General features: G+C 38.6%; 3 protein-coding genes across 8 annotated transcripts in view; 1 reads left to right on the top strand and 2 right to left on the bottom strand.

The window, feature by feature from the left end:
- The first annotated feature begins 1,225 nt into the window (after positions 1–1,225).
- On the top strand, positions 1,226–12,645 carry LOC107587592 (nuclear factor of activated T-cells, cytoplasmic 2). The gene is made up of 10 exons (XM_016275432.1): positions 1,226–1,480; positions 1,970–2,852; positions 3,573–3,741; positions 4,377–4,579; positions 6,868–7,040; positions 7,391–7,531; positions 9,476–9,531; positions 9,622–9,754; positions 9,838–10,389; positions 12,325–12,645. The coding sequence occupies exons 1-10, from the start codon at positions 1,378–1,380 to the stop codon at positions 12,369–12,371; spliced, it is 2,460 nt and encodes an 819-aa protein (XP_016130918.1). The 5' UTR covers positions 1,226–1,377; the 3' UTR covers positions 12,372–12,645.
- A 552-nt stretch (positions 12,646–13,197) lies between these two features.
- manbal (mannosidase beta like) lies at positions 13,198–15,141 on the bottom strand. Its single transcript, XM_016275499.1, has 3 exons — positions 14,984–15,141; positions 14,654–14,812; positions 13,198–13,612 (listed from the first exon to the last, which is right to left on the bottom strand). The coding sequence occupies exons 2-3, from the start codon at positions 14,801–14,803 to the stop codon at positions 13,499–13,501; spliced, it is 264 nt and encodes an 87-aa protein (XP_016130985.1). The 5' UTR covers positions 14,804–14,812; positions 14,984–15,141; the 3' UTR covers positions 13,198–13,498.
- Positions 15,142–16,781: 1,640 nt separating this feature from the next.
- The window catches only part of LOC107587591 (synaptotagmin-2-like), a 61,280-nt gene continuing 59,379 nt past the window's right edge, over positions 16,782–18,682 (bottom strand). For all 6 annotated transcript variants that reach the window (XM_016275429.1, XM_016275427.1, XM_016275428.1 and 3 more), the window contains one exon: positions 16,782–18,075. In XM_016275429.1, coding sequence (XP_016130915.1) covers positions 17,860–18,075 — 216 coding nt within the window. In that variant the 3' untranslated portion in view covers positions 16,782–17,859. The remainder of the gene's footprint in view (positions 18,076–18,682) is intronic.

The following is an 18,682-nucleotide window of genomic DNA, read 5'->3' as shown; positions in this document are numbered from 1 at the left end:
TGACGAAATAAAGGATATTTAATGATATAAACAACAGGAAATCCAGACAGGGTAGACACAAACCATCCACGGTAACATTCACAGGAACATTGACATTGACAATAATCGACAAACTAGACTACAGGAGGCAGAAACTAATATAGGGCGGATAATTGGTTCTTGATTCAGCAGGTCTGGCAGTAATCAGGCCTGCGTGTGGCTAGTGAAATATAACTCAGCTTTCTAAAATTATGTGATTAATCACAGTTCTTTCATGATTTAACAGGAGGGGGCAAATAATTTTTCACGTAGGGCCAGGTAGGTTTGGACAGCTTTTTTCCCTTAATAAATGAAATTATTATTTAAAAACTGCATTTTGTATTTACTTGCATTGTCTTTGCGTAATATTAAAATTGGTTTGATGATCTGAATCTTTTAAGTGTGACAAACATGCAAACAATTAAAAAAATAGGAACAACAAATTATTGTTTACAGTGTATATATACACACACAATTTTCACTCAGAATTGCTTGTGTTTTTGCAATTGCAAGTTTATACACACAAATAGATAATTTTCACTCTGAAATTTCACAAATTATATATATATTTATATATGTATATATAGCTTTGCAAATGGATTTTTAATTGCACACTATCTCATACAGTGCAGAGGGATGTTTTTGATGCAGTGTAGTCTGTCACACTGCTGTCACTGCTTGAGATGTCATGTCAAGTGCTCATTTCAGAAGAGACGCTGTCAAAGGTCAGTCCAGCAGATGGCGCTATTGTTGTTGCTAAAGAAGCCGCCCCTCATGAGGTGACATGAGGATGCACAGGTGCACACGGCAGGAATCACTGTAAAAACAGAGTCATTCTAACAAAATATCCGCGGCGTCTTTAAGAGTTTGAGAGGAAACATAAGAGAAACTGAAACCATAAAGGCCTAAAACATTATTATGAAGGATGCTGTAAACAAGCAGCACAATGAAAGCATAAACCTCGAGTCAGTGCACGTTTTGCTTTATTACGTGCTCTACGTGTTAAAACCGATTTACACGAATCTCACTTATTAGTGAGTCCTGCAGCACCGAGAACCAGTTTCTGTCACTTTCTGACAAAATAACCGAATGCACGTGTGTTGTAGGCTATTCTTGTTTGGCACGCAGAGGTTTGCGAGGGAGTTTCTCTTCAAACAGGAAGCCGCTCAGCATCTCCCGCGCTCTCACACGCGACCGAACCCTCAGTACAGACACTTCGTTCCGTTGCCTTAGAAACTCAACTAACGGTTTTTATTTCGCGGAAAATTCTCCTGAGATCGAATAATTGCAACTTTTTCGTTCCTTTTTGCCTTTTCAAATAGATTTTATCGCGGGAACGTTGGCTTGAAAACTTGTCCAATGAGTAATTTATACGAAAATATCGACGGTCAAGAAGAACTGGACTTTCCACTACTTTTCTTGTACAACCAACCTGGCAATGACTTCCCTCCAGATGACCAAGGTCAGTGGGTATCACTAATTATTAATAATAATTTTAAAACTTTTTTGACATGAACTTTCCTCCAACAACAAGTGTTTTTTTTTCTGACCATGTTTTTAAATACATACAAAAATAAATCATTATTAAAGTATTAATCAAAAAAGATAACTATGATACACAGTGGTACTGCATTATTACTATGTACTATGGTATGTGCATGCTAATTCAAAGAATAAAAATGCTATTACTATTTTATTTGTATGATCATGGTATCACCATGGTACTGTTTTGATATGTTGCTTGGGTTTAAAAGTAGGTTACACACATTATGTGAAACCAAAGGTGTAGTGGAAACTTTTACTGCCGGTAACCATATAGTTCTCTAATATTGGAGCCTACTTATTTACAGGAAACGCTAATAACAACATTCGGTTGTTTATAGTACTAAATATACACAGCGAAAAGGTGGTGAGATGGTTATTAATGTGTTTTCCCATTTGTTTCCCTTAGTTGACGACGCTGGCATCCCCTCCAGCCACGGTACCAATCAGACTTCCCCAATCGTACATCAAGACCATTCTCTGTACGATGAGGAGTCTGTGTCCCAGCTGTCCCACCATCTCCCCACCGATGACCTCCTCACCTACGGGCAATCCGATCTCAGGCACTCTTTCGGGCACTCCTCCTTTCTTGCCAGCCACGCTGGAGCGCTCCAAGGCAACGGCCCGAGAATTGAGATCACCTGCCCTGACCTGTACCAGCATGACCATGTCCACACCAACCCTGTGAACATCAGTCGGCCCATGCTCGACATCCCTTACAGGGAGAGCCAATGCCTCAGTCCGGCTAGTAGCACGTCCTCTACTAGCTGGCATTCGGATGGCTATTCTCCTGGAACATACTCCCCCTGCATCTCTCCCGGTGTTGGTGAAGGAACGCTAGCCGGATTGACCGAAGCCGTCCTTTGCCCGATGATGCAGGCCATCCAAGCGTCGGGGTCTCCCAACACGTCCCCTCGCACCAGCATCACAGAAGACACCGTCCTGGACCGCCGTCCCACCTCTCCACGTTCCCGCTCGGCTTCTCCGCAGGGGAAGCGCACTTACGCCGAATACGAGACACAGAGATCTCAAAGCCCCCGTTTTGGCCGAGACGAGCCCGCCGAGTTCTATCCCCTGGCAAACTTGGAGGATTCCATGAACAGCCTCTGCAACAGCTTGACTAAACCAGTCCCTACTAAGATTGTCCGACCTAATCTAGAGTATTCTGTCTACACGGAAAGCCAGGTGGGCATGTTCCCAATTATGACGGAAGTGAAAAAAGAATTCACTATGGAATCTTGCTATTTCATGCCTGCCAACTGGTCCAGTCAGGCTCTTCCAGGGGTTTGTAGGTATGATATAATCGATCAATTAATCAGTCCAGTGACAAAGCAACAGCCTTACATTTGTTCATTTAACAGCCTTTACTGTTACTGTAACAGTTAAGGTTCTTTATTGGTATCAGTGGTTCCATGAAGAACCTTAATATAGGAAACATTCCATTGCACAAAAGGTTCGTTATAGTAGAAAAAGGTTCTTTAGATTATTCAACTGTTCTTTATACTATAATAAAAATAATGGTTCTTTTAAGAACTGTTCATTGAAAATTGCTACGAGTGTACAAATGAAGAAAAACTCAAGCAACTAATGATAACCAGCGCCACAACCCACGAGAGAACAGTCTCAAAAATGTCTCAAACTGCAGTACCAAGATTTCAAAAGTGAACTCATCAAATATGAATTGATCTAAGCTGCTATTTTTATAAATTTGTCCTCCGCTAGTTTCTCAACTTGTCTATTGTTATTTCTGCTAATATAGTTTAGGAGAAACATCTGAGACGAAATGAATGCTTACATAAAGTCTCCTGAGCTATGAAAGAGCAAGCTTTGAGCAATAAAAATGCCAGATTCTCAGAGTGAAGCAGAATAGTATCATTATGCATCAGATTAAAATGTGTGCACATCCAGTCGTGGCCCCTGTGGATTTTTATTCCCAGAACCTGCCTATTATTAAGTTACAAAATAAGTGATATGTGATGGTTATTGTGACTAAACAGTATCTCATCTCTTAGTATGCCAGTGGCTGCCTTGCCTGCGCTGGACTGGCCTCTTCCCAGCAGCACTGAGCAGTATGAGCTCAGGATAGAGGTTCAACCCAGACAACACCACCGGGCCCACTACGAGACAGAGGGCAGCCGAGGGGCCGTCAAAGCATCTGCCGGAGGCCATCCTGTCGTTCAGGTAAATTGAGGACAACACTGTGTATTTAGAAGAAAAGTCAAAGCCGTGGGAGGGTGGAAATGTTGGTTTTGTAAGGATGCGTGGGGAGCGAATATAACAATTCTCGAGAATCGCTGCATGTGAAAATGTGCACGAATGTTTGTGAGAGCGATTGAAAGTGTGTCGACGAAACTGAGCCGGCTGTCAGTGAAGAGCTTGATAACAGAGACAAGGGGGAGATAGAGAGAGATAATGCAATGATTGTGGTGATGTTATTTCCCTGTTACGGCGCAAAGTGCTGTGTCCACATTTAGGGAAATGAGGATCCGTGTTTTTGTCGTTGCTATCGCTTAGACAATATGTCATATCATCTACACTGACTAAACCTTTCACTCAGCTAGTATGCATATCTCACGCAGAGTATCAGCATCCTATCTGTCAAAAATGAAGATAAATTACTTCATACATACACTAAAAATCACCAAGGACACTGAGCAAAAACTTGCATTGAGACACAAATACAGGCACTTTTTGTAATGCAACCACAATCACACATTTTTATTTATAGTTTATCTTCAAATGCTAGTTCACCCTTTGATTGTTGGCATTGTGTGAAGCATGTGCAGATATAAACTGTGGTTTACAAACTGTCTCAGTTGCGAGGGTACACCGGGACGGAGCCGCTGGCTCTACAGGTCTTCATCGGCACGGCTGACGACAGGAACCTCAGACCTCACGCCTTCTACCAGGTCCACCGCATCACCGGCAAGACCGTCACCACCAGCAGTCAGGAACGAATGCTGAACGGAACCAAGATCCTAGAGGTGCCACTGGAACCCAAGGAGAGCATGAGAGCTGTGTAAGAAAACAATGATATACATAAAGATGACTGGGGCAAGTTGTCACACGGGGAAGTTGTCTCAAGCGCAGAATCTCAGTAGCTATGAGGTTTTGAGTCAAATTTACAATTGCACAAATCCAGCAGTGGTTTTAAGTGCCTAGTTCTCTACTCTTGTAAATTTGGATCATTTGTGTAAATTTAATCTTCCAAACTAATTTATTATTTAACATTTCTTTTGGCAAAACAATAGCTTTGACTTTTTTTTTTTTTTTTTGCATCATGAATTTGCATTATGAAGTTTTTTATTATATAATTGTTTAAATGTAGCTGAAGCCATAAAATAGCTTATATAACATGCATTTGTATGTGACAACTTACCCCATGTAGTGTAAAAACGTTCCCTGCTGTTGGACTTTCAATAATAAACCTGGAGAAATATTCTGCAAAAAAAGTGACAACTTGCCCAAATTATGTCTCAGTTACATAGGTAGTATATAGTTTCCATTCTTAGAATATAAAGAAAGAAGCCCAGAATTGATGAAACAGGAACAGAATTTGATTAAAAAAAAAAAAATGTTTGTTCACATTTTTAGAGTTGACTGCGCTGGTATCCTGAAACTAAGAAATGCCGACATTGAGCTGAAGAAAGGAGAGACGGATGTGGGACGGAAAAACACACGAGTGAGATTGGTCTTCCGTGTCCACGTTCCTCAACCCCTCTTAGTATGCCAGTGGCTGCCTTGCCTGCGCTGGACTGGCCTCTTCCCAGCAGCACTGAGCAGTATGAGCTCAGGATAGAGGTTCAACCCAGACAACACCACCGGGCCCACTACGAGACAGAGGGCAGCCGAGGGGCCGTCAAAGCATCTGCCGGAGGCCATCCTGTCGTTCAGGTAAATTGAGGACAACACTGTGTATTTAGAAGAAAAGTCAAAGCCGTGGGAGGGTGGAAATGTTGGTTTTGTAAGGATGCGTGGGGAGCGAATATAACAATTCTCGAGAATCGCTGCATGTGAAAATGTGCACGAATGTTTGTGAGAGCGATTGAAAGTGTGTCGACGAAACTGAGCCGGCTGTCAGTGAAGAGCTTGATAACAGAGACAAGGGGGAGATAGAGAGAGATAATGCAATGATTGTGGTGATGTTATTTCCCTGTTACGGCGCAAAGTGCTGTGTCCACATTTAGGGAAATGAGGATCCGTGTTTTTGTCGTTGCTATCGCTTAGACAATATGTCAAATCATCTACACTGACTAAACCTTTCACTCAGCTAGTATGCATATCTCACGCAGAGTATCAGCATCCTATCTGTCAAAAATGAAGATAAATGACTTCATACATACACTAAAAATCACCAAGGACACTGAGCAAAAACTTGCATTGAGACACAAATACAGGCACTTTTTGTAATGCAACCACAATCACACATTTTTATTTATAGTTTATCTTCAAATGCTAGTTCACCCTTTGATTGTTGGCATTGTGTGAAGCATGTGCAGATATAAACTGTGGTTTACAAACTGTCTCAGTTGCGAGGGTACACCGGGACGGAGCCGCTGGCTCTACAGGTCTTCATCGGCACGGCTGACGACAGGAACCTCAGACCTCACGCCTTCTACCAGGTCCACCGCATCACCGGCAAGACCGTCACCACCAGCAGTCAGGAACGAATGCTGAACGGAACCAAGATCCTAGAGGTGCCACTGGAACCCAAGGAGAGCATGAGAGCTGTGTAAGAAAACAATGATATACATAAAGATGACTGGGGCAAGTTGTCACACGGGGAAGTTGTCTCAAGCGCAGAATCTCAGTAGCTATGAGGTTTTGAGTCAAATTTACAATTGCACAAATCCAGCAGTGGTTTTAAGTGCCTAGTTCTCTACTCTTGTAAATTTGGATCATTTGTGTAAATTTAATCTTCCAAACTAATTTATTATTTAACATTTCTTTTGGCAAAACAATAGCTTTGACTTTTTTTTTTTTTTTTTGCATCATGAATTTGCATTATGAAGTTTTTTATTATATAATTGTTTAAATGTAGCTGAAGCCATAAAATAGCTTATATAACATGCATTTGTATGTGACAACTTACCCCATGTAGTGTAAAAACGTTCCCTGCTGTTGGACTTTCAATAATAAACCTGGAGAAATATTCTGCAAAAAAAGTGACAACTTGCCCAAATTATGTCTCAGTTACATAGGTAGTATATAGTTTCCATTCTTAGAATATAAAGAAAGAAGCCCAGAATTGATGAAACAGGAACAGAATTTGATTAAAAAAAAAAAAATGTTTGTTCACATTTTTAGAGTTGACTGCGCTGGTATCCTGAAACTAAGAAATGCCGACATTGAGCTGAAGAAAGGAGAGACGGATGTGGGACGGAAAAACACACGAGTGAGATTGGTCTTCCGTGTCCACGTTCCTCAACCCGGGGGCCAGTGGATCTCTCTCCAAGTGTCCTCGCAATCTGTTGAATGCTGTATGCATTGAAACCTTTCATTTCAAACTCACTATTTTAAGCATACATTTTTTGCATGTATAAAATTCTGTGAAAAGTTATTGACCAGTGGTTAACCCATTATAACATTTATATTATTATAATTTTATGTTTTTTATTATTTTTATTTTACACTTTTATTTATAATTTTCATTTATATTTTATTATAATATTTGATCGTATTTAATATTTACTCAAAAATCTGTAGGTTTTTATAACTGCCACCATGCAGAATGTGCACTTGTTATACAGCCAATCATGCACGGTCATGATGCTGATGATATCAGAATGGTCAAATGTCATATTTATGAATGCCTCGGGTTCTGTTACAGCTCAAAGGACCACTCATGAGCAGCCAGCAGTAGAGCGTCAGGACGTGGACCACTGTTCGGTTCTGGGTGCACCACAGATGATCCTTAGGGGCCAGAACTTCACATCAGAGTCCAAAGTGATCTTCTTTGAGAAAACACATGGTGAGTAAAACTCTGCAGTGAGGGGTTCGGTCACACTTGTTTTGATCATAAGTGTAATGGTAAACCAATGTGTATTTCAGTGGCTAATGTGGGTGTCTAGAGAGCAGAGAGGTCGTCAGTAGCTCCAAAAATTATTTGGACACACTTAAAAATGTCTGAATGTCATTGCATCAGATGGTAAACTAGAATTATTGGCGTTTGATTTGATCTTTTATTATCTAATGCAATAAGTATCCAATTCTTTTTGGAGTCCCTCTGTAGCTCTGATGTGACACAACCTTCAACGTTATGTCTACAGTTTCGGGGAAAACTAACCGGTTATGGTGTAAATTCAGTTAGAGAGATGTTAATCTCACTTTACATGGATGAATAACTCTCAAAAAAGCTGACAAAATGTGAAAGTAGATCTTCAGCTTCTGATTTTGTGCTGCAGCTCCAACCAACGACATATCACTCTTTTAATATTTGACTTCTCCAGGCACTATCAGCCATCTGTGGAGAAAATTAGCATACTATTTGTTTAAAGATGTATTGATATGGTTTGCATATGCTGAAAAAATGATGGTCCAGACTGGAGCTGTGAGGCTCTGGGTTGCATGGTAGACTGCAGTATGGTTTGGCCAACCTTTGCAACAACACAAGAGTGAAAAAAAGAGATAAGCCTTGCAAAGCTTGCATAAACACACACACATATACATAGCCGCCAGTTTGTCTGTCAGTGTTTAAAGACATCAGAAACCTCAGTACCAACACCTACGTGCTATGCATAACGTCAAGACATTCATTCTATACCAAACACCTGTTTATTGGTAGTTGAAATTAAATACTTTTGGGGAGTTGTCGTGTCTAATTGCTAAAACTACTTTTAATAATTTACTCATTACTTTATAATTATTGTGCATGCACATTGAATAATGAGATATTATTTGATAGTCTACATAAAGACAAGACTATTAAAAAGTTTAACTTTACTGATGTAGCATTTTTTAAAACAATGTTTGCAAAGTGCTTTACAGTACATGGTGTATCTACATAAACATTCAAATAGATGTGGAAGTGGAGCATGAAAATAAAATAGAGTTACAAATCAAATGAAATTAAAGTGGCAGATGCAAAACCAATTATTAAATTATTTGTGGAAGCACCAGAGATAATCCAAAACCTCAAGAATATTTTGAATGGCAGCGTCCAGCAGAGGTTGAGTGAAACTTGAAGACAATAGCATATATCAGCCGTGACTCACACTGACATGCTATAGAAACAGCCTACACTTTCTGACGCAAGCAAAGTTTTAGCTGCACTTTCCATTTAGGTGTGCAGTGCGGTGCGAGAGGATGTGGTTGTGCTCTGCACAGATAGCATCTACAAGCACAGAGTCTCTTTCCTTTCCTGTACTCTGATGGTTGCAGAGCAGAAGTAACACAGCAGGAGAGTGGGAGTTTCATCCACTATGCATGAAACTTTCTCTCTGTTGCTCATGTAGAAGTCACAGACCAGATATTTGTTGTGGCTTCCAACATTAAATAGTGACAATGCACATGGGTGTGTGTTTGTGAACGGATGTAAATTAGTTCTAAGTTTAAATAAAGTACCCTACCTTTCAAAAGTTTGGGTCAGTAGGATTTTTTTATGTTTTTGATAGAAAGGCTGCATTTATTTGATCAAAAATACAGTAAAAACAGTAATATTGTGAAATATTATTAAAATTTTAAATAACTGTTTTCTATTTGAATATATTGTAAAATGTAATTTATTCCTGTGATCAAAGCTGAATTTTCAGCATCATTACTCCAGTCTTCAGTGTCACATGATCTTCAGAAATCATTCTAATATGCTGTTATTCATTAAGAATATAATAGATCATCTTTTGTTTGAAATATTATTTATGGTACGTACACATGCATGCTTTTTTCCAGCATTCAAATGACTGTTTCATTGTTTTAGTTGACTTGCAGATATGGGAGGCTGAGGCGAAAGTTTACAGAGACAAATGCACGTCTGTAAGTACTTCAGACTGTTTGGAGAGCAAAGAAATACATAGCCTTCAATAAAGCTGTTCAAAAGTTGAATGTAAGCTGTGTTCCTGTCAGAACCTGCTGTTCTTGGAAATCCCTCCGTATCGAGACCCCAACATCTACCACCCAGTCAAAGTCAAATTTCACGTGCTGAATGGGAAGAAGAAATGCAGCCAGCCTCAAAACTTCACCTACACGCCCCTCTCAGGTGAAACCTTCAGTCACTTTCACAACAAATTCACTAGTTTTGTGTTTTAAAGCTGATGTAATGTTTTTGGATTTCCTCTCCAGTGCCACAGATTAAAGCGGAGCCGGTTGAAGAATACCAGTATGCACAGTTAGACTGTACTGGCCGTCCCATCATGGGCGTCTCTCCTCCCTCTTGCCATCTTGCGGACGGTTGCATGATGCCGATCGGCCCGCCGTACCAGCGAGCTCACTGCATGTACACTGCTGCCCCACAACACACACCCATCCGCTACCCGCTGGATCACACGGTGCCAGGAGTTTTCGCCGGCTCCCCGGCTCATGCTTCCTGCGTGGCGGCCTCACACAGCGCCACCTCTGTGTCTACATTTGTGCCAAACACCTACCAGCACACCATAGCAGGTAACAGCATCCAAACGACCGCCTCTCTGTTTCCCACCCTCGATGTCTCAGAGCTCTGCTCCGCTGCGGCCCATCAGAAGGCGTATGGCTCGAGGACATCCCCAACCACAGGGAGATCCCCTCCGGCCCGCAGCCATCAGCAGACATACCTGCCAGTGCAGCACCAGAGAAACGTCAGTCCTGTGAGAGTCACCATCAAGCAGGAGAACCTGGATCAGGCCTATCTGGATGATGGTTTGTACTCTCATCATTCGTCCAGTATACATACTGTTATGCTTAACAGAGCTGGGTAGTAACTGATTACATGCAATCTGGATTACGTAATCAGATTCCAAAAATGCACTTGTAATTAGATTATATTATGTACATTCTAAAATGCTCATAATCAGATTACAGTTACGTTTTTATGGAGTTACAATTACTTTTTTCCCCGAGGCTAGTGTATTTTTTTCAACGAAAACGCCGCGTTTTTTAAAACGACAGGAGTGTGACGAGGTGCTGAGTGTTTCTCGGCGCCGAGAGTTGACCACTGTCACTTTTTACCCAGCCGTCCAATCACAGTGGAGGATGGGGTGGGACAAATACCACACCGACCGACCGCCACTTCCTGCTTGTACAACAGCAACAGACGACAAAAGTAATTACATATACATTTTTTGACTTCAAGACTAAGAAAAAGTATATTTTTAGACAAAATTTTAGTTTTGATTTTCATTGAATTGTTAGATATGCTTTGTTATTTATCAGTTAATATTAAACTATAAAACTAAATGATAACATGGTTACCAGACGTACAGCACATGTCAGTTATGTGTGTGTGTGCAGTAGTTGTCGAATCAGTGTGTTTAATGTATGCGGCTCTTATCAGGCGGCTCTATGTGGGTCAGTGCTTCGGTTCTGCCAGAGCCTGTTAAATATTGAGCTCTAACAGACCTAAAACACACACAGGGACAAACAGGACACACTATCGATCTCTCAGGAAAGCATTCAATCACAAAAGCGCTGGAGAATAAACTAAACGTGCTCTTCACGCACGTAAGACCTGGTGTAGTTGATATCGTGAGCCATATTTTAATAACATCACACCGCAGATGTAGATGGGTTTTTATTTGCGGTGGCTGCGTGGGCATTACAAAGAATCACACCCACGCTCCAGATTCTATTTCAGGCTGATTATACCTGTAAACGCTACCCCTCGTGTCCCCTAATCTAATTTTAGACTGAAAACTTTCCATTTTTAGCCCACTAACTTGTCTCAGCACAACAGCAGGAAGCACAACCAAATAAAGCATCAGAGGATGGCGGTGAGCGGGTCAGACCCTGTGCTGCCAGCTAGTGGATGCTCAGTGCACTGTTGATGCTGCACCATTCAATGTTAGTAATGTCTGGAACAGAAGTTTAATACTTAGTCTTTGATTTGATTGTCACTAATGCTGAGCAATAGTAATAGTAATGCACACTTCAGCAAACACAGAGCTTCTGCAGGTGTTATGAAGGTAAATTTAAACAAAATGTACAGAAATAAACTGAAGGCAACACTGTATTTTCTTCTAAATGTCTAGGGAACACAATATTAACGAAAAATAGTAAAAGTTTAAAAATACAACTTACATCCAGTCTCCATTACCAAAAAAAAAGTGATGTTCTGCATCAGTATTTTCGTCGTTTTCCAGCGCAAATGTCTAAAGATTCTTAAATCGAGATGCATGAACTTTAGCAGCAAAATGACAAGATCAGTCTTGTTTTCTGTGAAACTGATCAAAATTGAGTTTAGGATTAAAACAAGCACAAATAGCTGCCAATGGGCTCCAAAAATAGACCTAATTCAAAGGACACAAGTTTTCATACCTCACTGAGCATAAACATTTTAAGCATAAACTCACTTAATTTTGTTTGGTTTCTTAAAAAACAAGATATATTTTCCTTCTGCATCTCATGTAAACGAATCTCGATTTTAGGACTTCAGATAGTTGCATTGGAAAACAAAAAATACTGACAAAAGATATTTTTTGCAGTGTATGCAACATTTAATGCCGTGACTTTATGAATTTAAGACGTTCTGCTTTGATTTCAGACCTTTTTAAAGCCGTAAATTGTGGCAGGATGAATTAAGACTGGCAGAAACCCTGTAAACACCACTAATGATTTTGTTTGTATTTTTCCTTGCAGTGAATGCTGTTATAAGAAAGGACCTTGTTCATAAAAATAATCTCTGATTTCAATCGTGGAAGAGAAATCGTCATCCTCTCTCAAGATCACGCAGATGAAGGCGTCTTGGCATTGATATCTATTTAAATCGCTAGTTTTTCATATCTATGATTTGTACACAAAAGGGTGACCAGTATGATCATGTTCGACATTAAATCAGTGTGCTTTACTGTTGTTTATATATATAAATATATAATGCCTATTTTCTCAAATCATGTTTTTATCACAAATCCACCTTGTAAGACATATTTATCGATGTGCATTTAAAATAAAATCTTTTAAAGTGGCTGTTGCTTTATTTTATATCAGTTCAAACTCGAGTAGTAACAAACCAAAATACTTGGTTTTGGCAAACTGGCAGATAATAATAATAATAATATGACTGAATGCTGATTAGTAGTTAATAGTTCACTTTAATATTAGGCCATCTAACTGCTAATGCAATAATTTAAATAGTTACGTTTTTTTTTTTTCCTGACAGCATTGCTCTGTGTAATATTTAAAGTAAAAAGCTAAAGTTTGCAAGCTGTAGTATAACTTTTCAATAATCAAACACTTGATATATAAAATAAAACCATACACTGCTAAATCTTACTATATTTGTCCATTTATTAACACTTAAGTAGCATCTTTTTTTGATCATGTTGACAGTTTTCTCTCATAAGAGTTTACTTGCTTATAAAAATAAAATAATCTAGTTGTATTATGTATTATATATAGTGAGTACTATGTTACAACGCTTATTTGAAACACTATGTAAGATCTAAGAACAACCATTTTAAGATTAAAAAAATATATATTTGTAAATATCTTGCATGCATTAGGCTTGGATTGTTTACTAAAAAGTATAATCACCACAACAGAAAGAAACGAGCAGAATAAATGGTCATCAGTTTATTCAGATGAATGTACTTAAAATTGGCATAAAAAATAACACCAAAGATTACTCAAAAACAATGATACATACATAAATTGATATAAAAAACACTGTTTTGAAAGACATGGCAAAATCCAAACTCCGAGCAGATGAACTAACGGCTGAGGCTCTCGTTCGATCCGCGTCCTCTAATGCTGTAAGTGAATCTATCATTAGTGAGTTTATCAGAAACGCACACGCAGTCACCGTCCACACTCTCTATCTCTTCTTCTTGCTCTCCTTTTTCACTTTCTGTCGGATCTGTTGAACAGGTCCCTTTGGCTTTCGGTTCTGCTCAGAGCTGCGAGCATCAGCCGGCTCCGACGGCTCCACCTAGAGTTTATGAAATACAACACAAATTCATTTGAAATTTTAAGACCACAGGTGAACAGAGTCAACATTTAACTAATAGATTTCATCATATTTCCCCAGCTGATTAATCAGAGTATTGCTTTGCATTACAATGTTGTTAAAATGTGCAAGTAAGCCATTATCTAACTAAATATGCACACATTTCCAAATCAGAAATCTGAACACTGGATAAAGCCAGGTTCAAAATTCATCTTTCATTAGGTTTTTACAGAGGGAATATGGGATATAAATCAGAAAACACTGTAAACAGACAGGGAAAAAATGTCTTTAGGAAAAAAGTTATATATATATATATATCAGGGGAATGATATATGAACAAACTCCTCTGTAAACACCTCCAGAATATAGGTAGGAATAAAACTAAAATTGATATTAGTGCTGCTGAAGTGGAGATGAAAATCATTTAAAGAAAAGGGCTTTTAAAGATGTATTTTAATTTAAATCTACAGGCACAAATAGATAAAGTGAAATAAAAGAAACACTTAAATGTGTATTATAGATATTTTCTTTCCACTAGACTGAAAAAAGACTTAATATCTCAAAATTGACCAGTAAAATATAATAAATAAAATAAAAAATAAAAAATAAATAAATAAAACAATAAAAAATGCAACGCTTTTGACTTGTAGTGCAACTCTCTGCTGTTGTTCGGTCATTTTAGAGCAGAAAAAAAATGTTTTGAAATGTTTTAGTACGCTACTAACGGAAAGGTATGGATGTGATTACAAAAAAAAATTATGAATTTTTTTTTTATATAAAACTAACAAAAAAAATTGGGGAGTTGATTCGAAAAAGCTAAATGGTCGTAAAAATAAATAAATAAAAAAATGCAAAAATACAGATAATTTTCTGTACGTACAATCTACAAATAATTCACGATGCAGAAAAAAAGGGGTGTCACCAAAATATCAAGAATGGAAAATAGACGATGTGATGCCGGCTGGTTTTGGGTCGACTTGACAGAGAAGCAGAGATGTCTGTGGCACTGGAAGTTACCCGCACCTGGTCGTGGCTCTTGGCTGTGGGTATGATTAGAGCTAAAATACAGATGAGCTGGAAAATGGCAACAAGAAATAATCCATAACGCAGGAGACTCTCGAAGAAAGCGGGCTCGGGAACCTCCGGAGCAGAAAGATCCAGGTCTGCGGACATGATGCGGAGCTGAGGACAAGCAAGCACATACACGCACATTAATATCGAGTATTACTATAGCTCGCGCAGACAGCGCAACACGAGTCAAACAGCAGGCTTTGATTCTAACGGGAGCGTTTCGGCGCTGCTGAAATCTTTCGATTTAACTTAACTCACAAACAAACAAAACAAAACAGTTACCTGGAGATATAAACCGAAGCCTTTCCCGTGTTGTGGAAAACTGACGATTAATAAAACAGTCTCTTAAAAGCTGAAAGGCAGACTTTCTCCGTTTGTTGTCAGATTTGTTGCCGTTTTCCTCGTAAGCACCCGAGTTCCAGTCTTTAGTGTTTATTAGGCTTTACTGCCACCTGCTGCACAGGAGGACACTTCAGAAATACAATACACGGTAGAATGGGCAGAGGCGGTGGGTTTAAGTAATGCTTCTTATATTGTGATTCTTCAATGTTTCATTTAAATTCAATACCTTTCTTTTTTAAGATGTATTTATACAGATGTCTATTATTGTTCAGCGCACCGCTGAAGTAGATGGACTTAGTCACGTGGGGCCTGTTACATTTCTCAGCAGAAAAGAGGATGGACCAATCACAGCGAAGACAAAATTCACCGATTAAGTCGTGTTTACCAATGAAAAATAATTAGCGAGAGCACACATTTGCCGGCCAACTTAGCAATTTTATTGCTAAATTGAGCATTTTTTCAGACTACCCTAGCAACTTTTTCTTCCAAAAGCACCTAGCAACAAATTTAGCACTTTTAAAAATTGATTTGGCAACCTTTAGCAACTTTTAATAAGTGACTCTTTGATAAGAGACAATAAAAAGGCACACATTTTCCATCCAAATTACACCAAAAGAGGAAACCACAGATGCCTAGCAGTACACACATCACGAGAATTGAGTTAGCTGCTATTTGCATTTGTTCAATTTAATAATAATAATTGAATAATTTGATAATTGAATAATTGTTTATTTATGATACACTTTGTTAGTAGCTTGTACCTGCGATTATTGATCAGTTAGTACACTGTAAGAAAAATGGAAAATCTTTATTATCCAGTATCCATCATCCATTGTAACCCTGTAACCCGAAAACACTATGCGTAATTTAAAATGTAGGTAAAAAAAACCATTACGTACAATTCTTTCATATTAACAGTAGACTGTGCCTTGTTTTTAGACTTTTCTTAGAGTGTAGCATACTAACTAACTACTAATACACTGCTTAAAGCATATTAGTTGAGAATGCGTAGAATTACTAGTTTACTAGCTATTAAAAAAACTTAAATTGAAATCATTCAAAAATTCAATGTATTTAAAAATACAGTTATTTATATTTTAATATTATATCATGCATATTATTTTACAAACACATCTAAATTAACATATAAAATATTTTTTTTGCTGAGATTTGATGATGATTACATCTAAATGACATCACAACTATTATGCAAATTTTAGCAACAAATCGACCATCCTTTAGCAGCTTTCTCTGAAAATTAGTTGGCAACACTGTTTGCCGCTCAGTGCGAGTGGGTTTATCAAACACATGACTAGATATGACAAACATCTTGTTCTGGTTAAAATATGGTATTCTTAAAATAATTCTGGGAGTACTAGAAAAATCCTACAGTAGCCTAGATGCACATAGTAATCATTCAGTCACTCATCAGATGTTTCATTTCAAGGACTGTGACACACCACTCCAAACAAACACTATATTTAAAAGATCTTTATTTCCTACAGATGAACTAATCGATAACTCGTGGAGAAATCTGCATGTAGACGTTCTACTGGTTGGTCTTCATCGAGGCTTTCACATTGTGGTTGTACAGGATGACGAGAAGCTACAAGAGTGGCCAGAGGAAAGGCTTGCTTTTTTTCTTCACTGGCCTATGTGTTCATTTGTAGAAGGGGATTTCAAAGCATGCCAAAGCATCCACGAAAGGAATCGACAACACTGGAACCTCCACACGTCAACCAGGTATTCAAATGTATGTGAAAGGCCGAGATCATGAAAACACGACAGTGAGCTCTCAAAGACACACTGACTGAGTGCAAATTTCATTTGTACGATCCCACGATACATTCACAGCCAGCTTTAGTGCCTGTCAGGTTCGGCCAGATGGGATCTTCTATATGTGAGATTCACGAACGTCTGGATTTGGCACTGTAATCGCAGCATTACAGTAAAAGAGACCGTTTGTGAGTGTCTATATCTTTACACTGACTGTAAACCACGCTTGATTCGTGTTGAATGTTTATTGCAACATTTCATGAATTACTAGCCTATTTATTAATATAGTCCTATCTAACTGCACTATTACAAAACCATAGACCTGAATCCTCTTTCTTTTGGGCACATATATGCAAATGCAATATGTTTTGACGTGTCTTATGGCCCAAAGGCCTAATTTACCCATCGACAATGTAAACAAATCTGCCCTCCACCACTTTCTTCTCCTGGGATGTTTAAGTGAACGTGATCATTGCTTTGTAATTGTGCAAATGTGTAGACATTTGCAACATAAACTTACCCTTATTTGCACTTATGATTAGGAACAAAATTCCAGCTCACCAATATATCCGACAAACAACAACAACTTCCTGTTCATGGAATGAAATAAAAGCCTTTTGTAATATTTAATCCAGTTAACTAGTTGTAGGCAAATAGTTGCAAAAATGGTCTCTTCAGGTTTGTTTGCTCATTTTTTTGTGCACTTTCATTGTTGGCTTTTACTATTTTTGTATTTTGCGTATTGTGTAGTTGGCTGGCAAATTGGGCTGCAAAGTAGAAAACGTGTAAAATATCACTCTTGCTGGCTACTTCTCCTACGGTCGTTTTGCTTTCGCTATTTAGGTGTACAATGTTATTTGCCTTGGTTTATGCTATGTGGCGAACATGTGATATTGTTAATCTTTTCAAGTATATTCTTTAGAATATTTTTGTTGGTGATTATGCGAAACAAACGGGCAGAGCACATACAGATGAGTATGGGGTGTCATGCAGTGGTGGGTTGGTTAGTTAGTTGGTTAATCAGGCTGAGATGTGAGAAGTTACTTCTTGGCATTAAGGGCAGCCAGAGCACCGTCGATGTCTTCCTCCGGTTGGAGGGGATGCCACTGGGCGATGGGGCGGCGCGGGTTGGCCAACATGTCAGACCAGTGCTTGATCGCTGTGCCTGTGGCTTTGCTGCCAATGAAGATCTTCCCTATGGCATCGTTTTTGCCGATCTTATCGTAGTCGAAGACCGTCACTGCTACTAAGATTTTCTAGAGAAAAACAAACACAGAAAATCGTTTAGCCAAACTAATTCTAGTGTACTTTAAAATCTGGTAGTAAAAACTGCATCAACTCAGTCATTCTTGAGAAGTGGGACAAAACAGGGTGCAAAATTGAAAAAATAAAACCTTGTACTCAGACAAATGAAACTACATTTATGTATCTTATATGTACTAAGCTACTGAGCTATGCTTTGATACAACCTCCCAACTTTTCTCTTTTTTAACAAAATGTGCTTTTTTACCTTGGACTGTGTAATATCATTTCAATTTTATCTATAACAGCATTCAAGATGTTTTCAACATTTCAAAACACATGCTCGTGTTAGCAGACAGATTACACTTTCACATGTGACCAACAATTCCACAACAAATATAAAATATCATAATGAAATTTTATCAAAATATTCAACTGACGGAGGTGACAGAACTGACGGAGGTGACAAAAACCTGAATTTGTAATAATTGTAACTATCAAATACATTGAATCAGTCAATTACTGTATTAAAACAAACACAACAAACAGAGTATGTTATTGTTTATAAAGCTTTTATTCAAGAGGCACATTTAAGTATTTTGATATATCACTGGAACACAA

This window comes from Sinocyclocheilus grahami, unplaced genomic scaffold (assembly GCF_001515645.1).
Source record: "Sinocyclocheilus grahami isolate Dianchi unplaced genomic scaffold, SAMN03320097.WGS_v1.1 scaffold94.1, whole genome shotgun sequence".
Classification (NCBI taxonomy): Eukaryota; Metazoa; Chordata; class Actinopteri; order Cypriniformes; family Cyprinidae; genus Sinocyclocheilus; species Sinocyclocheilus grahami.
Note: the sequence above shows the minus strand (reverse complement) of the source record. Positions and strands in the feature narration are given on the sequence as shown.

Bases quoted from the DNA above. Each gene is read 5' to 3' on its own strand.
- LOC107587592 (XM_016275432.1), top strand. From the start codon at position 1,378: ATGAGTAATTTATACGAAAATATCGACGGTCAAGAAGAACTGGACTTT. The intron at 4,580-6,867 runs GTAAGAAAACAA...TCACATTTTTAG, and splicing joins AAGGAGAGCATGAGAGCTGT to AGTTGACTGCGCTGGTATCC. The intron at 9,532-9,621 runs GTAAGTACTTCA...TGTTCCTGTCAG, and splicing joins ACAGAGACAAATGCACGTCT to AACCTGCTGTTCTTGGAAAT.
- manbal (XM_016275499.1), bottom strand. From the start codon at position 14,803: ATGTCCGCAGACCTGGATCTTTCTGCTCCGGAGGTTCCCGAGCCCGCT. The intron at 13,613-14,653 runs GTGCGGGTAACT...CATAAACTCTAG, and splicing joins CAGCCAAGAGCCACGACCAG to GTGGAGCCGTCGGAGCCGGC.